The 17,662-nt window shown below is 39.8% G+C and overlaps 1 protein-coding gene across 1 annotated transcript; it reads left to right on the top strand.

Moving 5' to 3' along the window:
• The first annotated feature begins 5,305 nt into the window (after window positions 1-5,305).
• nxf1a (nuclear RNA export factor 1a) lies at window positions 5,306-16,739 on the top strand. The gene is made up of 21 exons (XM_084550395.1): window positions 5,306-5,554; window positions 6,010-6,220; window positions 8,894-9,077; window positions 9,169-9,252; window positions 9,518-9,622; window positions 9,869-9,949; window positions 10,267-10,336; window positions 10,443-10,531; window positions 10,635-10,742; window positions 10,843-10,952; window positions 13,597-13,633; window positions 13,786-13,854; window positions 14,038-14,093; window positions 14,200-14,307; window positions 14,983-15,041; window positions 15,148-15,263; window positions 15,356-15,398; window positions 15,501-15,579; window positions 16,017-16,199; window positions 16,307-16,367; window positions 16,467-16,739. The coding sequence occupies exons 1-21, from the start codon at window positions 5,527-5,529 to the stop codon at window positions 16,503-16,505; spliced, it is 1,920 nt and encodes a 639-aa protein (XP_084406521.1). The 5' UTR covers window positions 5,306-5,526; the 3' UTR covers window positions 16,506-16,739.
• The last annotated feature ends 923 nt before the right edge of the window (window positions 16,740-17,662 follow it).

Here is a 17,662-nt window from a genome sequence, read left to right as displayed (position 1 = left end):
CAGTTTAGCTAAAATCCATAGAAATGTTAAGTGATTGTCTCACAGTTGTACATCTGGCATGTACATACAGTGGAGACAGAGTTTTTGTTACATTCTTTTTCTGCCAATACTAAAGACTTTTTTTCCATTTGGCTGGTCGGAAACACACGATAAGCTAATTTGTTTTGTTTACACCAGCAAAGTTCTCTCATTGTGAATAATACACACAAACGCACATTTGGTTGAACAGCCTCATGTTCAACCTGATTTAAGTCAGTATGGTGTTAAAACGTCTCATAATACTTAGAAAAAGAGACTTTAAAATACGGGTGAAGATATATTGATGAAAGAGATGCAATGTTTTTATCAAACATTTGAATTATTTACACATGATGCAGCTAAAATTTTGTTTTTCCTATTCACACATAAGATGGACCAAGCAAAGTGAAATAAACAATGAATACTTGTGTCTGCTGAATTTATACTTTAACTTAACAAATGTGACTGGTTGGTCATTCGGGGGACATTCTATGTCGGCTAAGTTCATTATTAATTCATCTTCTGTACCCGCTTATTCCTGTTAAGGGTCGCGGGGGTCTGCTGGAGCCTATCCCAGCTGTCATCGGGCGAGAGGCGGGGTACACCCTGGACAGGTCGCCAGTCTATCGCAGGGCCTCATTATTAATTCACTTAGCAAAATATATACTCATTTTTGGTTTGCTTTCCTCTGTTTCATTTTAAGGCAACTTAAGCGTTAAATTTGTTATTTTGAATGATATCACTGGACTCTGCTTTTACCACTAAATAAGGGACTTGTGGAATGAAGCACCACTGACAAAATTATTCACAAAATAACCAACCCTCATTTGAAAGTTGTTAGAGAATAATTTCACTTCCCTATAGATAGTTTGTGTAGTTAATAGTCAATCCATCTGTGTCATAGTGACGTTCTGTTAGATTACTGCTGGGGTCAGTTATCTGCCCTATTTTCTCTCTGAGGAACATGCCAAGGCCATGGTCTCTCTTTGGTGTCTTCAATCTCACTCTCTGGCTGTATACAGACACAGCTGTAGAGTTAGATGATAACGCCCTCCGTCACCGGATGACACTTTATATTTCCTAGCTGGTGTGAATCCTTATCTTCATGTTTATGTACTATAGCCAATTGGATGTTAACACATCTCCCCTTTGCTGCCTCGGCCCACCTTTCTAGTATAAGAATCTGAGCTTTACTGTTTGACCCTTAGAATTGAGGTGGACTCATGCACTTATGTTGTGATGACGAATCTTCTGTTCTCCTCGATCGAGCCTAAATAAACTCCTTCAGCATAAGACATACAGGACTCTGGTACTTCTTCTTTTTCATCGGCATCACCACAAATTCCTCACTAACAAAAGTACATCAAGATAAAATCCCAGAGTAAAGTCCTAGAATAAATACCACATTTGTTACATTACTCCATTTTGGCCCAGTGACAATATTCCACTGTTGAATATGAAAGAATAATTGCATAAGCAGCATTTTACTGCTGTGGCTCGTGGCTAGTTAAGGTGAAACTGCTTTTAATTATTAATTAAGAGAGGAAAGAGGGGAGAAAATAAGATTTCTCCTCAAGTTTGTACTGGTTAAAGGGCTCTTCAAAGAGCCTCAGCTACACTGATCAGACATAACATTATGACCACCTTCCTAATGTTGTGTAGGTCTCCCTTGTGCCTCCAAAACAGTTAGGACTCATCAGAGAATGGACATGGGCCTTCTGAGGGTGTCCTGTGGTGTCTGGCCTTTGAGTCCTATGGGTTGGGGAGGGGGGCCTCTGTGGATCATACCACAGATACTTGATCAGTTTGGGATTTAGTGAATTTGGAGGCCAGGTTAACACCTTGTGCTGTTTTTTATGTTTTGTTGAGTTGTGCCAAAAGCATTCTTGTGTGTGTGTCTGTGTCAGGCTGCATCCTGCTGGGGATGGCAGCTGCCATCTAGGAGTGTCATTGCTATGGGGTGGGGGTGCCTGGTCTGGTCTAGGTGGGTGGTACATGTCTAAGTGAGAGGTGACTGTTACACTACATTTAAAAAGACCACTTTTGGCCAATCAGCATTTTCATATCAAGCAACTAGAAAATGGAACTCAATCCCACTCCATATCAGAGACTCTTCAAGTTTTAAAAGTTTTAAAAAGTTTTTGAAGACATGGCTGAAAGACAATCAAGCTTGTGATCATTGATCTTTGTTTTTCTTTTTGTTTTTCCTTTTAGTTTTTCTTATACTTGTAATGTTAATCCTGTTGTCTTTTCATCTTGTCTGTGTCTGTGTTTTTACTGCGCTTGATCATCCTGCCCAGGGACTACAGGTGTAAATTAGCTATTTAGCTAACCCTGGTATAGAAGCTATTCTATGCATGGTCCCTGTCAAACAAAACCAATAAACTAAACTAAACTAAAGTAACATCCACACTAATGCCAGGTCCAAAGGTTTCCCAGCAAAACATTGTATTGTCACAAGATGGTCAATGTTATTTACTTCTCCTGTCAGTGGTTTTAATGTTGTGGCTGCTCAGTGTACAGTGATTTTATGCAGCAAAATTTTATATAAATTTAAAAAAGTCTTTTAAATGAAGTGAATGTAGAAGTATACTATAAAAATGTAAATATTCTAATAAAATTCAGGTACTCCAAAACAAACATCCTCGCAGACACATAATAATGTAACAGTGTGCAGCGTTGAGGATGTTGGATGTTGGTTGTTCCACCAGGTGGCGCCATATTAACGTTCCTGTTGAAGAGGTGAGCGGGACTGGTTGCCGTCGGTTCGGACAGCAGGCAGGAGTCAAAGTTTCCGCAATATAACAAGAAAATATAACTACGGTAAAGGAAAATATTCGGTAAAATGTGTCTAATTTTCGCTATCAGCGCAGTATTACGCCTTGGAGGATGTTCCGCCGTGCTAATGCTAGCTAGCTAAAACTAACGTCACCGCCACGACTCACATAAATTTCAAATAAAAATAAGTTGAGGCGGTTAAAATAAAAAAAACACTTTTGATTTTGAAGTTTTTATTTTATTTTATTTTTTTAAATCAAGTATACAGCAAGCTGTGGATGCTTCCCTATAGGTTTAAGAAGTGCTGCAGGATGGATCGTGCCGTTTCGTTTCGGGAAAGCTACCCCAACCTATCTGTGACACGTGTGGTCAACGACGGTAAGCTTGACTGATTCATCTTATCCATGTTATTAGCTGATCCAGATTTGACTTATTTAGGAATAACTTCTTATACAGATGCATGTTAAGATACAGAAGGGAAATAGAGTTTAAAGCATAGAGTTTAGAGCATAATTGACTTGATCACTGTGGGGTGCGGCACCTAGCTGCTGATCAGTGGTTGAGCTGCTCTTAACTCGTTGGAGAGAAAATCTTTAGACAAAATCTCGCCTGAATGAAAAAGTACTAATAATGTGAAAGAGAAAACACTTGCATTTGGATCCTGGTTGTGTCAAACTTAATTGTCCTACTGAATATCAATATATTGATCAAAATTAACTTCTACTCTCTTCATAGCACAGGATCAGTAGACAGCACTGCAGACATTTTGGCATGGAAAATTAGTGCCTGCCATTGTTCTTGCTGTTTCAGTGTCACTTCATTAATGTTATTAGTGACACCTGTGCCTCACCTGCCTGGAAAAAAAATGTCTAGGCATGCACTGCAGTTGTGCAGCAGGTTAGGGGGAAGTTAAGAGTAACTGGAGGATTCACATCACCTGGTCACATACAAAAAGGGACATGCTCAACTATCTATTAACAGGAAACGTTTGTATCCAAACTATTTTTCTAGCACTATATGAAACCTCTATAACTACTCGCTTTTTCCTTTTGATTAACATTGTAGGCAGCCGTTAATATGTTACTTAGATTTAGGGGTCTCTTGTCAGTTGATTATGTACACTAATGAAAACAAATGTATAATAGTATAACAGCCCTGCACTAAACCCCCCCTTTGTGACTGTTACAAGGTATTGTTTATGTTGAAACAGCGTCAGAAAGGTGGCAGTTCAATGTATGATCATTCTGGAGGATGTAGTGTACGGTGCCGTTAAACTGGATTTAATTCAACTCAAAAGTGTCTCTGTTATTTAGTCTAGCCCACTGAATAAAATGGGGTTGTCAAAATAATAGAAACATGTGTCAGTGCATAAAAAAAACAAAACTGAAACAGTTCATTAATACAAGGGCAACCTGATTTGTAGAGGTTTTTTTTCGTCACTCTTCCAAGTAGAATAAGATCTCTTAGACAACACAATACAATTCAATAGTACTATAAACTGTAGTCTCCAAAATGAAAACACAGTTGAATCAGCAGTTCTGTGATTTTAAACAAATGCAGAATACCATAACCTTCATGAAGATCAGATTTAGAGCGATATTGTTTTATTAGAATCCCTTTGTTTACACGACTATGTACACTCTGGTATACATGTCTAATTTCAATGTACACTGAGTTTCAGTTCGATTAGGTGACGGGGATAAATTTAATGCAGTTCAACAAACAATCAAGCAATAAATTCTCTCCTCTTGAATAGTTATGTTGTTGTTTTTTTAATTATTAAATGTACATACAAAACGCATCCTCAAAAATAATCATACAGTTGAATTACATTTCTTACACTGTTTCTACATAAATTGAACAACGTCATGAGGGGGATTTTGTTCATGTTATTTGTTTTCACTAGTGTAATAGTGTAGTGTAGGGTAGCGCTCTTCTGTGAAAGTCTAGATGCCTGAAACAGCCTTCTCAAATATAATCAGAGCAGACAAAATAATCACAACACCCATGACCACCAATTTCAATGGTGTTTTTTTTTTTTTTGTGAAACATTTTGCGTGCTTGTTCAGATTAGATGAAAATTTGCCCAGCAGCGTTTTTGTGTTTTAATATGACTTTATCTTTATTTGCACTTCGTAACACCTACAGACAAGTCATTTGGTACATTTTGAGATAACTGTTTTCCTCTCGACCGTGCCTATGTAGACGAGCGTTATTAATGTGAAGCATATTCTTCTGGCTTGGCTGTCGATGTTATGATTGTCCATGGTATAGAAAACCTCCTGGTAGCCTAAGCTAGCACATGCTAACTTTAGCTAACAACTATATGAGCGAACATTAGCAAAACATTCGGGTGTCTTTTTATTTTATTATGTGACGGTTCCTCTTCTTATATTGTATTATTCGAGCACGGGCACAGATTATCTTTTGTTTTTGTATTTAAATACCCGCCTCTTTTTCTTGCCCAGGAAGTGTTAAGTGTGTAAAGGTTAACTTCCGTCGTCTTCTCGTCAACGCGCATTAGGAGGACCAAGCTAAGCTAAAAGCTAGCTATAGAGCTGCTTGCTAGCACGTCGTGGTCGTCTTTGTGTTTCCTCTGGGCCGCTTGGGATGTTGGAGTTTCTTCCACGGCCACGACTTTGTGTTTCGTGAAAGACATAGGAGAAGCCCCCACTCGTACTACTTTTCGTCCAGGGCTGTGTTCTTTTTAACCGACGCTGTTTAAGAAATATGGCGGACGGCGGGCACTACTACAACGGTAAGGAACCATGTTCGCTACTGTATTGATCTCACCATCTGCTCTGCAATTTCCCCACGTTTCTATAGACCACGGGGACGTTATTGTGAAGAGAGTGGTCGTAAGCACTGATCCCGTTGACCAAGGAGGTAAAATTATGTCAGCTCCCTGGAGATACAACCACACTGGACAAGAGTCTTTACTTAATACCCAGTTATGACCATTTCAGTGTTCTTTGTATCGTAAATAAATACACTTGTAGGTTACATTAACTAATGTCAAGGAAGTTCCTTTTTTTTAAAAAAAAAAAAAAAAACCTTATTGGTTAAGAAGTAATAGGAAACGCCCTTGTGGTTAATTCTTTTCAAATGGGTCACCATGAGTGCTGATTTATAAATGGATAGTTTAATATCTGTGTGGATCAAACGTGTTATATTTGGTGTAAGTCATGACCTACCTTTCACCTTCTCTCACAGAGCACGATGATCGAACCGCACCACAGTTTCGCAACCGTAAAGGCAGAGGCTCCCACAAGGGTCGGTCGTACGACAGATCACGCAGAGACCGTCAAAGGGGAAGCCACTCGGGAGGGTTTGGAGGCCCTGGACCACGGTCTAGGCTCGAAGACACAGATGGGGACGTCGCTATGAGTGACAGCTCTCAGGACAACAGCTCTCAGAACAGATAGTAAGTGTTCAAAATTAAGTGCTGATCCTGATATGCTGATTTTATTATGTGCATTTGTGTTTATTTCAAGTGCAATAATGACGACTTCAAAATAACCACAGTTTTGAGTAGTGCATGCAGCAAAGCCTTTTGATGTGCATCTGATGCAAGCATCTGAAGGCGGGAGGCGCAGAAAGTTTACCCTAAACTATAGTTAGCTGCAGGAAGAGAAGGCAGAAAATCTCTGACTCTGAGTTGGTATGCTGAGTATGAAAACCTGTTAATCATCCACCCACACAAGATGTATCTTAGGAAAACCAGACAAAAGTAAAACTGGTAAAGTGAAATTGAATTCAGCATTGTTTGAGCGTACTGTTGACCTGCGCTATACGTAACGGATACAATAAGATAATGCTTTACGGATTAAGCAGAGGTGGCAAAAGTATTCACATTCTGTACTTAAGTAAAAGTATGGATACTTGTGTAAAAGTACTGATTCATCTCCTTTACTCAAGTAAAAGTAAGAAAGTACAGGCTCTGAAATGTACTTAAGTTAAAAGTAAAAATGATTTTGCCATTAATGAAACAATTCATCCGTTGATAATTTTGCAAAATGAAAAAGGTTCCAGCAGAAAAATCTATACTGAACTGACCAGAGGTCCTGCATGAGCATCTGGATCATTTTTAATAATAAATTAAGGGTTATTGGGTTGTTGTTGTTTTGAACCCGAGAGCTAGCTAGCGTTAGCTATATACTATCAAAACGATGTGTTCCCATAGCATTGCTAATGTTCCAGAAAAACGTCAAAAAGCTGATGATAGCAACAGAAACCACACCATAGCAGAATTTGTTCTTTTTTCAGATTAGACCAGTACTTCTCAAATAGTGGGCTCGGGTGGGCATGAGCAGCGACGTTCAGTATTAGTGTCTTTATTGATACTTGAACGATAAACAAGCCTCCAGTCACTAGATGGCAGCAGAGCTCAAACTAATCAACAGGCTGCCTGTTCAACCCAGTAGAAAAAGTACACAGGAACACCGTGTATTTTTCTTTATAACTGTGGGCATGTGCATAAAACCCCTTTTTTTTTTTTCCAAATATGACGCAACTGGTCTAAATCTAGGCTCAGTTTGTTAGTTTGTCAGTCCCCTGTGAATTTCCATCGATTGATAACGGGCACCTTCAGCATCAGGTCAACAGGCATTGCCAGCAGGCCGGTCAATTTACATCTTCAACTTTCCCTCTCTAGTCCGATGCTCTAGTCATGTCCGATCATGTCACGTCTTTTACGTCTTGTCATCCGTGGAGGTAAAAAAAGTAACGAGCCTGTTTTTCCAATGTAAGGAGTAGAAAGTACAGATATTTGTGTGCAAATGTAGGGAGTAAAGGTAAAAAGTTATCAGAAAAAGAAATACTCAAGTAAAGTACAGATACCTGAAAAATCTACTTAAGTACAGTAACAAAGTATTTGTACTTTGTTACTTCCCACCTCAGGGATTAAGTGGAATAAATAACACTGACCAGTTTGTCACAGTTCAATGTTCTGCCAGGAAACATTTGGACCTGGCATTCGTGAGGATGTTACTTAGACATGTACCACCCACTTAGACGAGACGAGGCACCCCCACCCCGTAGCAATGACACTCCTTGATGGCAGCAGCCATCCCCAGCAGGATGCAGCCTGAAGGTTGAATTATGCTTCCGCGTAGTGGTCACGCAATGGTCACGCAATGGCCACGCAGTTGCTTGGACGCAGTGTGAGACCGTGATGGTTCTGCGTGGGGTTTACGTGTCGAAATGCATGCCACACCGGTAGAGGGCGCTATGGTTTTTTGTGACCGACCGACCGACACTCTTGTGACTATCTCGCCTCGTTATTTACCTTCCGGCTTTTGCCGTAGTCACAGTGAACGATGGACACCGAGACAGAGAGACTGGCGTTGGAGCTCCAAATTATTCAAGCAGAGGAAGAAATACTTCTATTGCAAATTAGGGCACGACAAAGGAGACAATTATGTTTATGAGTGGAAACCGGAAAAGCGGTCTCCAGCGGATGTAGTTAGCGGACCAATCACAGCCAATGCCGCTGCGTTGCTGCTGCGTTGCTGTTGCGTCGCCTCGACGCGCGTCGAGGATTTTTGGGAGGTGCGCGTCTGGCCCTTGCGTAGGACGCACGGGGGTCCGCAAGGACGCAATAGGTCCGTAATAGGTCCGTACGCACGGACGCGCTGTGTCAACGCGGAAGCATAATTTCGGCTTGACACAGACACACACACACACACACACACACACACACACACACACACGGTTTAGGAACAACTAAAAAAAAAAACATGAAGAACAGCACAAGGTGTTGACCTGGCCTCCAAATTCCCCAGATCCCAAATTGATCAAGTATCTGTGGTATGCACTGGTACAACCCTCATCCACAGAGGCCCCTCTGCTTTTAGTAGGGGTGTCAAATTTTACTTGAATCTGTCCTTTAACAATTCAGTTTTGTTTCTATCAAAGGAAACACTTGTTTCTGTAGTTTCTTTGACACAATTACACTTTTCTGGATCGAGCACTGGCCGATGAACTTTGTTTAAGTTTCCGCTCCTCTGGAAACATCAAGGAAGTTCCAGAGTTGGTGAATAGGACCTACAATTACTGGAGAATGTCTCAGTATATTGCCTTGTTGTGTCTTCTCAAGCACCCCATATGGAAGACCTTTTCGGAAAGGAGATGGACGGTTTGACAGAGACAGGCGACAGGGCAAAGGGGGAGGCGGTAGAGGCGGTGGAGGAGGAGGAGGTGGCTTCAGAGGAGGAGACCGGGGTGGAGGAGGCGGCTTTGGAGGAGGAGGGAAAAACCGATCAGGCTGGTACAAAGTGACGGTGTGTATCATGACAGTCCCCAAGACATCAATACATCAACCTTCTGTCTTATCAAAGGAACTCACAATTTGGTTTCTTGTCTGTTTGACAGATACCACACGGAAGAAAGTATGAGAAAAAATGGTTATTGACAGCTCTCCAAAACATCTGTACAGTTCCCTACACACCTGTGCAGGTGAGTTTCAGTCTTATGATTACAAATATATAGATATTAGACTATTTTTCTCAAAATAATATAATTGACGAAAAAAGCTTCTGGGCTTTTAGCTGTATTAGTATCATGTGTGGTGCTTTTTAAATGCTTACAAGGTGCTGATGATTCTGCAAAAAAATTAGTTGCTCTTTATTTTTTAACCTAAATCCATTTCCCAGAGGCAAATTAGGAAACAAATTTTAAATAAATTCTAATGTTCTATGTTTCTTTATCCCTGTCTATCCAGTACCATGTTGACCATAACAGGGTCCATTTTTATGTGGATGATTCGTCTGCTGCCAGTGCTTTGCACAAATGTTCTCACAAGATCACAGACACAGACGGTTATAAGGTATGTTGGGGATAAAAATGGAAAACTCACTAACTTGTCCTTGTTTACCTTTACAATTAGATAATTTTACCACGCAGAACTGTTGGTTTCAGCTCAGATAATTGCTACGCTGCACAACGTTTTTTATGTTGTCTTTGAATAATTTTGCAACAACTGCCTTCCTGTAGTGAATAAATCACACTTAATCTAAAATTGAATTATGTGTGGAATATATCAAGGTGTCAATCTGTCTTTTGTTTCTTTAAGGTGGAAGTGCACGTCAACAACAGTGCTCCACCAGCCTTCCTCCAGTCTGACCTGAAGCCTGAACACTTGGTGCACTTGAAGGTATGCTAGAGAAAGCAAGAAGCCATCTAAATCACATACATTTTAAAACAGTGGTTTAAGTGTCAGAAATAATGTAATTCCAGATTAATTTAATGTGACTGATTATACACTGCACATTGACAAGTTAATTTGCAAATGAAATGGTGTGGGCTTTCCTTTCTGAGGTCCTTGATTTAGCAGAAGTGAAGAGAGGAATTGTAAATGTATTAATACAATAAGAATGAAGAGTTCATTAATGAGTTAGGAGGAAATTTCTCTCTCTTGGAAGTTTTGCTGTTCTGATGATGTTTCTCATATTGAATGGATCTCTTTCACAGCAATGCATGGTAAGCCGTTTTGACGCTTCCCAGCAAGCACTGAATTTGGCCGACATCCGAACAGACCCAGGTATTTATGTTTTCATACGTTTTTATTGTTCTAAATATGTGGCTGTGAATTATTTTCCTGTGTGGTATATGTGTGTATTTTATTTATGATTTATCTTATGTGACAGTCCTGGCGTCCCAAAACATTGAACTGATCTTGAATAGGAAGACAAACATGGAAGCTGTCATCAAGATCATTGGAGAAAACATTCCTGAGGTAATATTAATACTTTGATTAATACAGCTGGATTATCTTGAAATAAGCACAGATAATGAACTATAGGGGTGTGAGTGTGATCAGTCTTCTGTCCTTTTACCAGCTTACCTGCTTAAATCTGAGTAACAACCGTATTCACAAACTGGATGAACTCACTGAATTGGTTACCAAGGTGCCTAATCTGAAGGCTCTCAACCTTTCCGGCAATGAGGTGAGTCTGGCTGCTTTCTTGTCAAACATTTTTTTCCCACTCCAATTAGTGTGTATAATTTTTAAATGTTCCTCACACAATCTCGTTCTGTTCTCTACAGCTGAAGTCAGACCGGGAGCTGGACAAGGTGAAAGGCCTGAAGCTGGTGGAGCTGTGGCTGAATGGGAACCCTCTGTCTGACCTCTTCAAGGACCAGGCCTCATACATCAGGTCAGTCAGCAATTCTAGGGGGGTGAGAAGTAAACTTTTTTATGGTGAAAATTCAGTGGTGTGACTGTTTGTATGAGTGTCCAGAAGCCTCTACTGTATAACAGAAGCATGCAGTAGCCTGCTACAAACGAAGATCACACCTACCTTTGTGTTTTCTATGTAAAATGGCTCTGCAATAACTGAAACCATTTCCCCAGTATGATGAACATTGAACCAGTTGACCTTCACTAACAACTTGAGTCCAGGTGTGTGTTTGTGAGAGACAGACGGTGGTGAAAAACACTTTTTGTTGTTAATATTAAGTTATTATTTATTTGGAACTGTGAAAATCACTGATGGATGTATAACCAAAACCATCCCAGCTACCCCATCATCGCACATAAGCTTGAAGATGAAGGAAAAAAATAACCATAATAACATGCATATATTTATACCTACCTGCATACTGATTTAAGTCTGCATATAGTCATGCATGTACAGTGTACTTCAAGTAACCTACACGTGCACTTGCGCACATGTATACTGTACAGTTATGCATTAAGCATCTGGACATTTTAAAAGAACAATTATTTGTTTTTCACATTGCTTCTGTCTTGATGATTAACGTTTCCTTTTCACACTGGAAACTAAACATTTCTTACTTCCAAATGTTGCTGAGAGGACATCCACCTGCAATACAGAACAGTGTTTTCTTTTCAGCTTGCTAAACCCCCTTCCATCTTCTCTGCCAGTTCCAGCTTCTTGTGGGACGTCCTTTTGAGCTTTGGTCTCCTCTTGGTTTCATGGTTCTTGGTGACGCTCTACCCAGCACTCCCCTGCTGACATCCTGATTAGTTGTCCCATAAACCAGTGTGAAACACTGTCACACTGCACATAATTATAAATGAGAAGAAACACTTTTTAAAAAAAGATTTTACAAAGAATATATTTTGCATAACAACTCTAATATACCATGTAATGATTTCAGTAGTATGAATCCAGAATAATCTTGAGCAGTGCTGTGAAGCAGTGTAGGTTCTGTATTGGAGAGAGGGCCATCCATTTTCATCTTCACAGATGTTTGGATGAAACCAAGAGAATCCACAGCCAATGATTCCCCTCACCTCATAGCACCCATGCCCACTCGGCCCCCTGTAACAGGCGAGTATGGAAGGCTGGATAGCCCATGACGGGTAAGATCCCACCTCGAAACCCCGGGACAACCTAAGGCAGGCACAGTCACGATTACTCGGCCTTAGTCCCTGTGAGTTCATACTCATTGAGAGCGTGCTGAAGGAACTGAGAAGACGGGACTCCACAGGTGAAGCCGTTGGGCTGAGGTGGAGGGGGTTTTGTGTCATTATCAATGACCAATCATGAGCCATGGAGAAAAAACACTTGTCTCTTCCACCAAGTCTGATCTTGTTCGCCTAAAACAGGCCCCTGCTGTTCAGTGAATGAAGTGGAGAGTTTGGCAAATACTAACCTCTGAGGGCAATACGTTCTGAACTGGAGATTGACAGTTCAGTTTTGCCTGAAAATGTCAAATGAATAAAAAGGTGAAAACATTTCCTCTTCCAGTTTCTGATGGCTGTGACCAGTACAGAGAAGCTCGGTGAATAATCTCAGTAAGCAGAGAGGATAATTATCAATCTAGTTGAATGTATAATGGTTTTCAAGTCCCTCTGTAACCAGAAGCTTGGACACAAATTAGTCAGGAAAATGAAATACCCATAGTAACTTTAGTGATGCTGGTTTAGGAAGAGATGGGACAATCTCTTCGAGGTGAGATACTTAACATGTAACTACTTTGTTTGTGCATCAAGGGAGACTATGGGATGAGTGGTGGGACTGCTGGGTCCAGCTCACTTTGAGGCCTGCTGTCCTGTTTGTTCAACTCTGTTCTCAGGTTCTTTCTTTGGTGATAATCAAGGGTGAGGACAAAGGCGGAATCGCTCAAACGATGATTAATGATTGGCATGTCATCTAAATATTAGGCTACTTGTGCCATTGTATCTGTGAAGATTGCGTTTTGCCCCCCAGACCTTGTGTTTGGTGACATCAACTCCTCTGTTCCCCAACATCTTGGCCAGTGTGTGGGAGGGAAGTTAACCCAAGACTGGCGGTAACCACCTCTCTCCCAGAAAAGCATAACCTTTTTATTTTTCCTAACTCAAGATGGATGTGCTTGCTGGTTTCCAGTACAGTCTGGTAGATCGTGGAACTCTGCATGTTGGTGTGTGTGTGTGTGTTCCTAGAAAAGTGTGGTTGTTTTTCTTCTCCATGTCAGATCTGTGTATATCAACATATTGGGGGAGAGGGTGAGTATACCTGCTGGTAAGTACACTCTGGGTGGGAGAAGTCAAAAGGCACCGCATGAAACTAAGAGCGTTTATGTCAATTTGTGGATTTGCGTGTATACAGAGAACATTAAATCCCTTGTGGCCATGGTTGTAGTTACTTTTTCGCCCACCTGTACATGCATATATTCTCCCAAATGTTTTTCAAAGTATAGCAGCTTAAAATCTCAACTGAAAGGCATAAAGCGATGCTAAATGGATCAACTGGTATGACTGACAGTCATAATAAGTCTTATTTATTTGTGTGTGGGGGGGTTGGTTTCTTGTGCTAACTTTGCTGTTCTTGGTTTTTGTTCCCGTACCAGTGCCGTGCGGGAGAGGTTTCCCCGGCTTCTCAAACTGGTAAGTTCACATGTTTTAATTGTAAATTTTCTTTGGTCTTGAATTTAGTATTCACCATCTGTACAGTGAAGCAAAGACTACAAAGTGATAGAAAGGACCACCAGTGTTTATTTATCTCTCATTTATCTTTCTTCGTGTGTGATTTCCTTCAGGATGGTCATGATCTCCCTCCACCCATTGGATTCGATGTGGACACGCCTACTACTATCCCTCCATGCAAGGTGAGTGTATTAATGGTGTAATTTACCTTCAGGTGTGTACCAGATGTTCAGTATACCCACTCCATTAATGTTAATTTCAATAATAATGCTTTAAACTACTTTGTACTCCTACTGGTTAAAAGCCTCAATACAATCCTTGTCTCCTTCATGTGCCTGACAAAAGCTTCTTGTTTGATAATTCAGGGTAGCTGCTTTGGCTCTGATGAAATCAAGGCTCACATCCTTCGGTTCTTGCAACAGTAAGTTTCTACTTCTTTATATAGAAAATTGTCTCGCAACAGTCAAAGATAATGGCGATAATAACGAAGCAAACGTAAGGAAACTAACTGTACGACTGTGTTGCAGGTACTACAGTATATACGACTCTGGGGACAGACAGCCACTCCTGGATGCTTACCATGATGGAGCCTCTTTTTCCCTCACGACACCGTACTCCACCCAGAACCCCTCCAGGTAAGAACATACACTATATAGCACTGTATTTGATCCTGAATATTATTGAGAATCGGCCAAGTAGTAGTAGTATTTTTGCCTTTTGGCAAAAATGGCCTTCTGTTGATTAAATAAAATCTTTTCTCTTACTTGTTGTCTTCCAGAATTCTGCAATGCATTACAAAAAATACCCTTCTCCAAACTATTACTACTACTTTTCATTTTATTTTACCACACTAGTACCTTCTTCATTGAGCAAAATACATGACACCAAAGAACCTATTTGGCTCTTATCATGCAACATTTGGATATGAATGATTTTAACAAAATAACCAGCTAACAAATTTAATTTGTTAGTTTAACAGTCACAACAAATGCTAAATCATAGTTCTACTTAGACCAGCATTATAAAACTATGCAATGTACAACAGAAATCTTTCCTCCTTAACATTGAATTCTTCTCCTTACTTCCTCAAAGTAGACGTTCACATTCTTTAACATTTGGATTTTGTACACAGCAGTTGTAAAACAAATGCGAAAGATCAGGCTTAGCTTGGTCTGCCCTGATGCCAATCAGGACATCCAGTGCCTTTATTAGATCATTTTCAGTAAAGTTCAACCCATCACTGGCTGCCTTTAGCCCTGAACTCTCTCCTGCGCTGTAGTTACATTGATTGTCCCTCTCCTGGTGTTTAGGAGCAGTCTGGGAGAGTATCACAAAGACAGTCGAAACTTGAAGAGGCTCAAAGACTCAAGTGAGTTTCTGTGTTGAGCTGTTCACCCGTCGTGTCTCTGTTGTACAGACTGAATATATTTGTGATTCTTCCTAACATTTCTCTCTCTGAATCCTGTGTCCTTCAGCAATGCGGTTTCGACTGCTGAAGCACACACGGCTGAACGTGGTGGCTTTCCTCAATGAGCTGCCAAAGACTCAGCACGACATCGCCTCCTTTACGATTGACGTAAACACTTGGACGGTGAGTTGATGTTTATCTTTTGACCACCTCCTTCTTCTCTCACTATGAATTATTTCCCTGTTCTAACTCCGCTAAATGGTTTCTGTTCACAGAGCACACTACTGTCATTCACAGTGAGCGGAGTCTTTAAAGAAGGTGAGTGGTTTAGTCACAAGGATCTAAGATTCTTATTTCTTATCCAGTACAATATAAAAAGTGTTGATTTTGTTGCTTATGTATCGTTTGTGTGTTTTTCAGTTGTTGTTGATGGTAAATCCCGAGAATCCACAATGGCCTTCTCTCGAGTCTTTGTTACAGTCCCAGCAGGAACTTCTGGGTAAGTTTACATGGCTCCCAGTGGTTTGTATCATCTTCCTGTTGTCTTTCATATTATGCCTGAAGAAAATTATTGCCTTCATGTTACTAAGTTAAGAACAATGATGACAATACGGTTAACTAGATAAAACAAACGTCTCAGTCCTGTCTTCTGTAAAAAGAAATTAACTAAATTATTAGACAAATAGACATTTTAACACCAGTCATTGGACTTGTTATGTCATGTTAAGCTCAGATGCAATGAATTTCATCAAACCCTGGAACCATGTTGGCTAAATGGACTGTACTTTTCTTCAACATATGAGGTGCCAAAATGTGCAAAGAAAGTATTGACCCTGACTGAAAATACGTAGCAAACGTTGAAGAAGAGGAAGTTGATCATCTCCTGATATAAGCAAAATGTTCACACCTCATCTTTCTGTGTTCCTCCTGTGACAGTTTGTGCATCGTCAACGACCAGCTTTTTATCCGAATGGCCACAACAGAAGAGATCCGCCGAGCTTTTGTGGCTCCTGCCCCAACTCCATCTTCCAGTCCCGTCCCGACCCTCACAGCACCACAGCAAGAGATGCTCACAGCCTTCTCACTGGAGTCAGGCATGAACCTGGAATGGTCCCAAAAGTAGGTCTAGGTTTTTGTTCATGTGGTGTTGATGGTGCAAGATGATGGTGTTGCAAGATATCATGTATTAAATTAATTTAAGTGGTCTAATCGCTCATTTGCTGCAGGTGCCTGCAAGATAATGAGTGGGACTTCAACAGAGCAGCACAGATCTTCACTCAGTTAAAGGTAAAATGATTCTATTGTCATCATCTCTTTATTTTTACCACATTAGGGACATAATTGTTGTTGTGCCAAGGCCCTAATATGCCTCTTATTCCTTTTCAGTCTGAAGGCAAGATCCCTGATGTTGCGTTCATAAAATGAAGAGCTGAATCAAAATTTGAAATAAAATCTTAAGTAATTTTATTTTTGCCTTTTTGTTTTATTTTTATTCTTTTTTGTTTAGAATAAAAACGATATAGATGAGTTATGTTAACTGTTTTAACAGCCAGACTTCTGATGTTATGATGCTGTTTTTGGTCTCGTTGTAACCTGAGTTTTTGGTCATTTGTATAGAAATCACTACACATTTATATAATAAAGAAACTCGACCAGTGATGTTCATCTTGAGTTGTTTTGCTTTCAACAATAAAATATATTTTGTCACACAACTGAAACATTTCACTTCAGTATAAAACTTGAATATAAAGTTGCTGTCTGGAGCTTTCAGTCACTTCTCAAGGTCAGTTGGAAATGTATGAGGTTGGACACATGTCCTCATGATGACTGTGCAAACCCCAGCTGCTGAGGAAGACTGACATGATTGTAAGCGGACAACTGAACAACAAAAAATATCTCTATCCTGTAAACTACGCAGGTGCCTTAGCATTATTTGGATTTCATCAGGTAAATGAAAACCGTACAAGTGTATAGCTTTTTCCTGTTATAGTACACAAATCTAGTGGGGTTTGTGTTAAGTATTTAAATGTGTATATTTTTATGGACATTATTTGCTCTTGTGGATATTTTCATTGATTTTATGTGGATCAATGAAATCTGCCTTGAGTATGATACCAAAAGTCTAATTAACTAGTTTTCATAATGCAGAAGTATGAGATTTCTGATTTAGATAAACATTTCTAATTACACAGTAGCAGAAAGTTATTAAATGGATACAGCAGAAAACAACTGAAATTCTCAATAGAGTGTTTTGAACATGGCACTGAACTATTAGGACATATTTAAAAAAAAAAAAAAAAAAAAACTGGTTCTAGTTTATGGCATGTACATATTCATTGAAAATTGTAAGAAAAAGACCTGGTTGCTTTGAGAGTGCTAAATTTCTTGTTATTACATGGTGATATATATATATATATATATAAAGTAAGAAAATAGTCATCTTCAGAAAAGTGTCTAGTCACATTTTTCTTTACATTTTTTGAAATGAGCAAATTAAGGCATGTCGAACATTCATCAAGAATAAATGGATTGCAATCACATAACAATGTCTGGAAACGTTTTAAAATTTAAGAATTGCTTAA

The sequence above is a fragment of the Chelon labrosus genome, assembly GCF_963514085.1.
Source record: "Chelon labrosus genome assembly, chromosome: 8".
Lineage (NCBI taxonomy): Eukaryota > Metazoa > Chordata > Actinopteri > Mugiliformes > Mugilidae > Chelon > Chelon labrosus.
The sequence above is the reverse complement of the archived record's forward strand: the minus strand, read 5'-3'. Positions and strand labels throughout refer to the sequence as shown.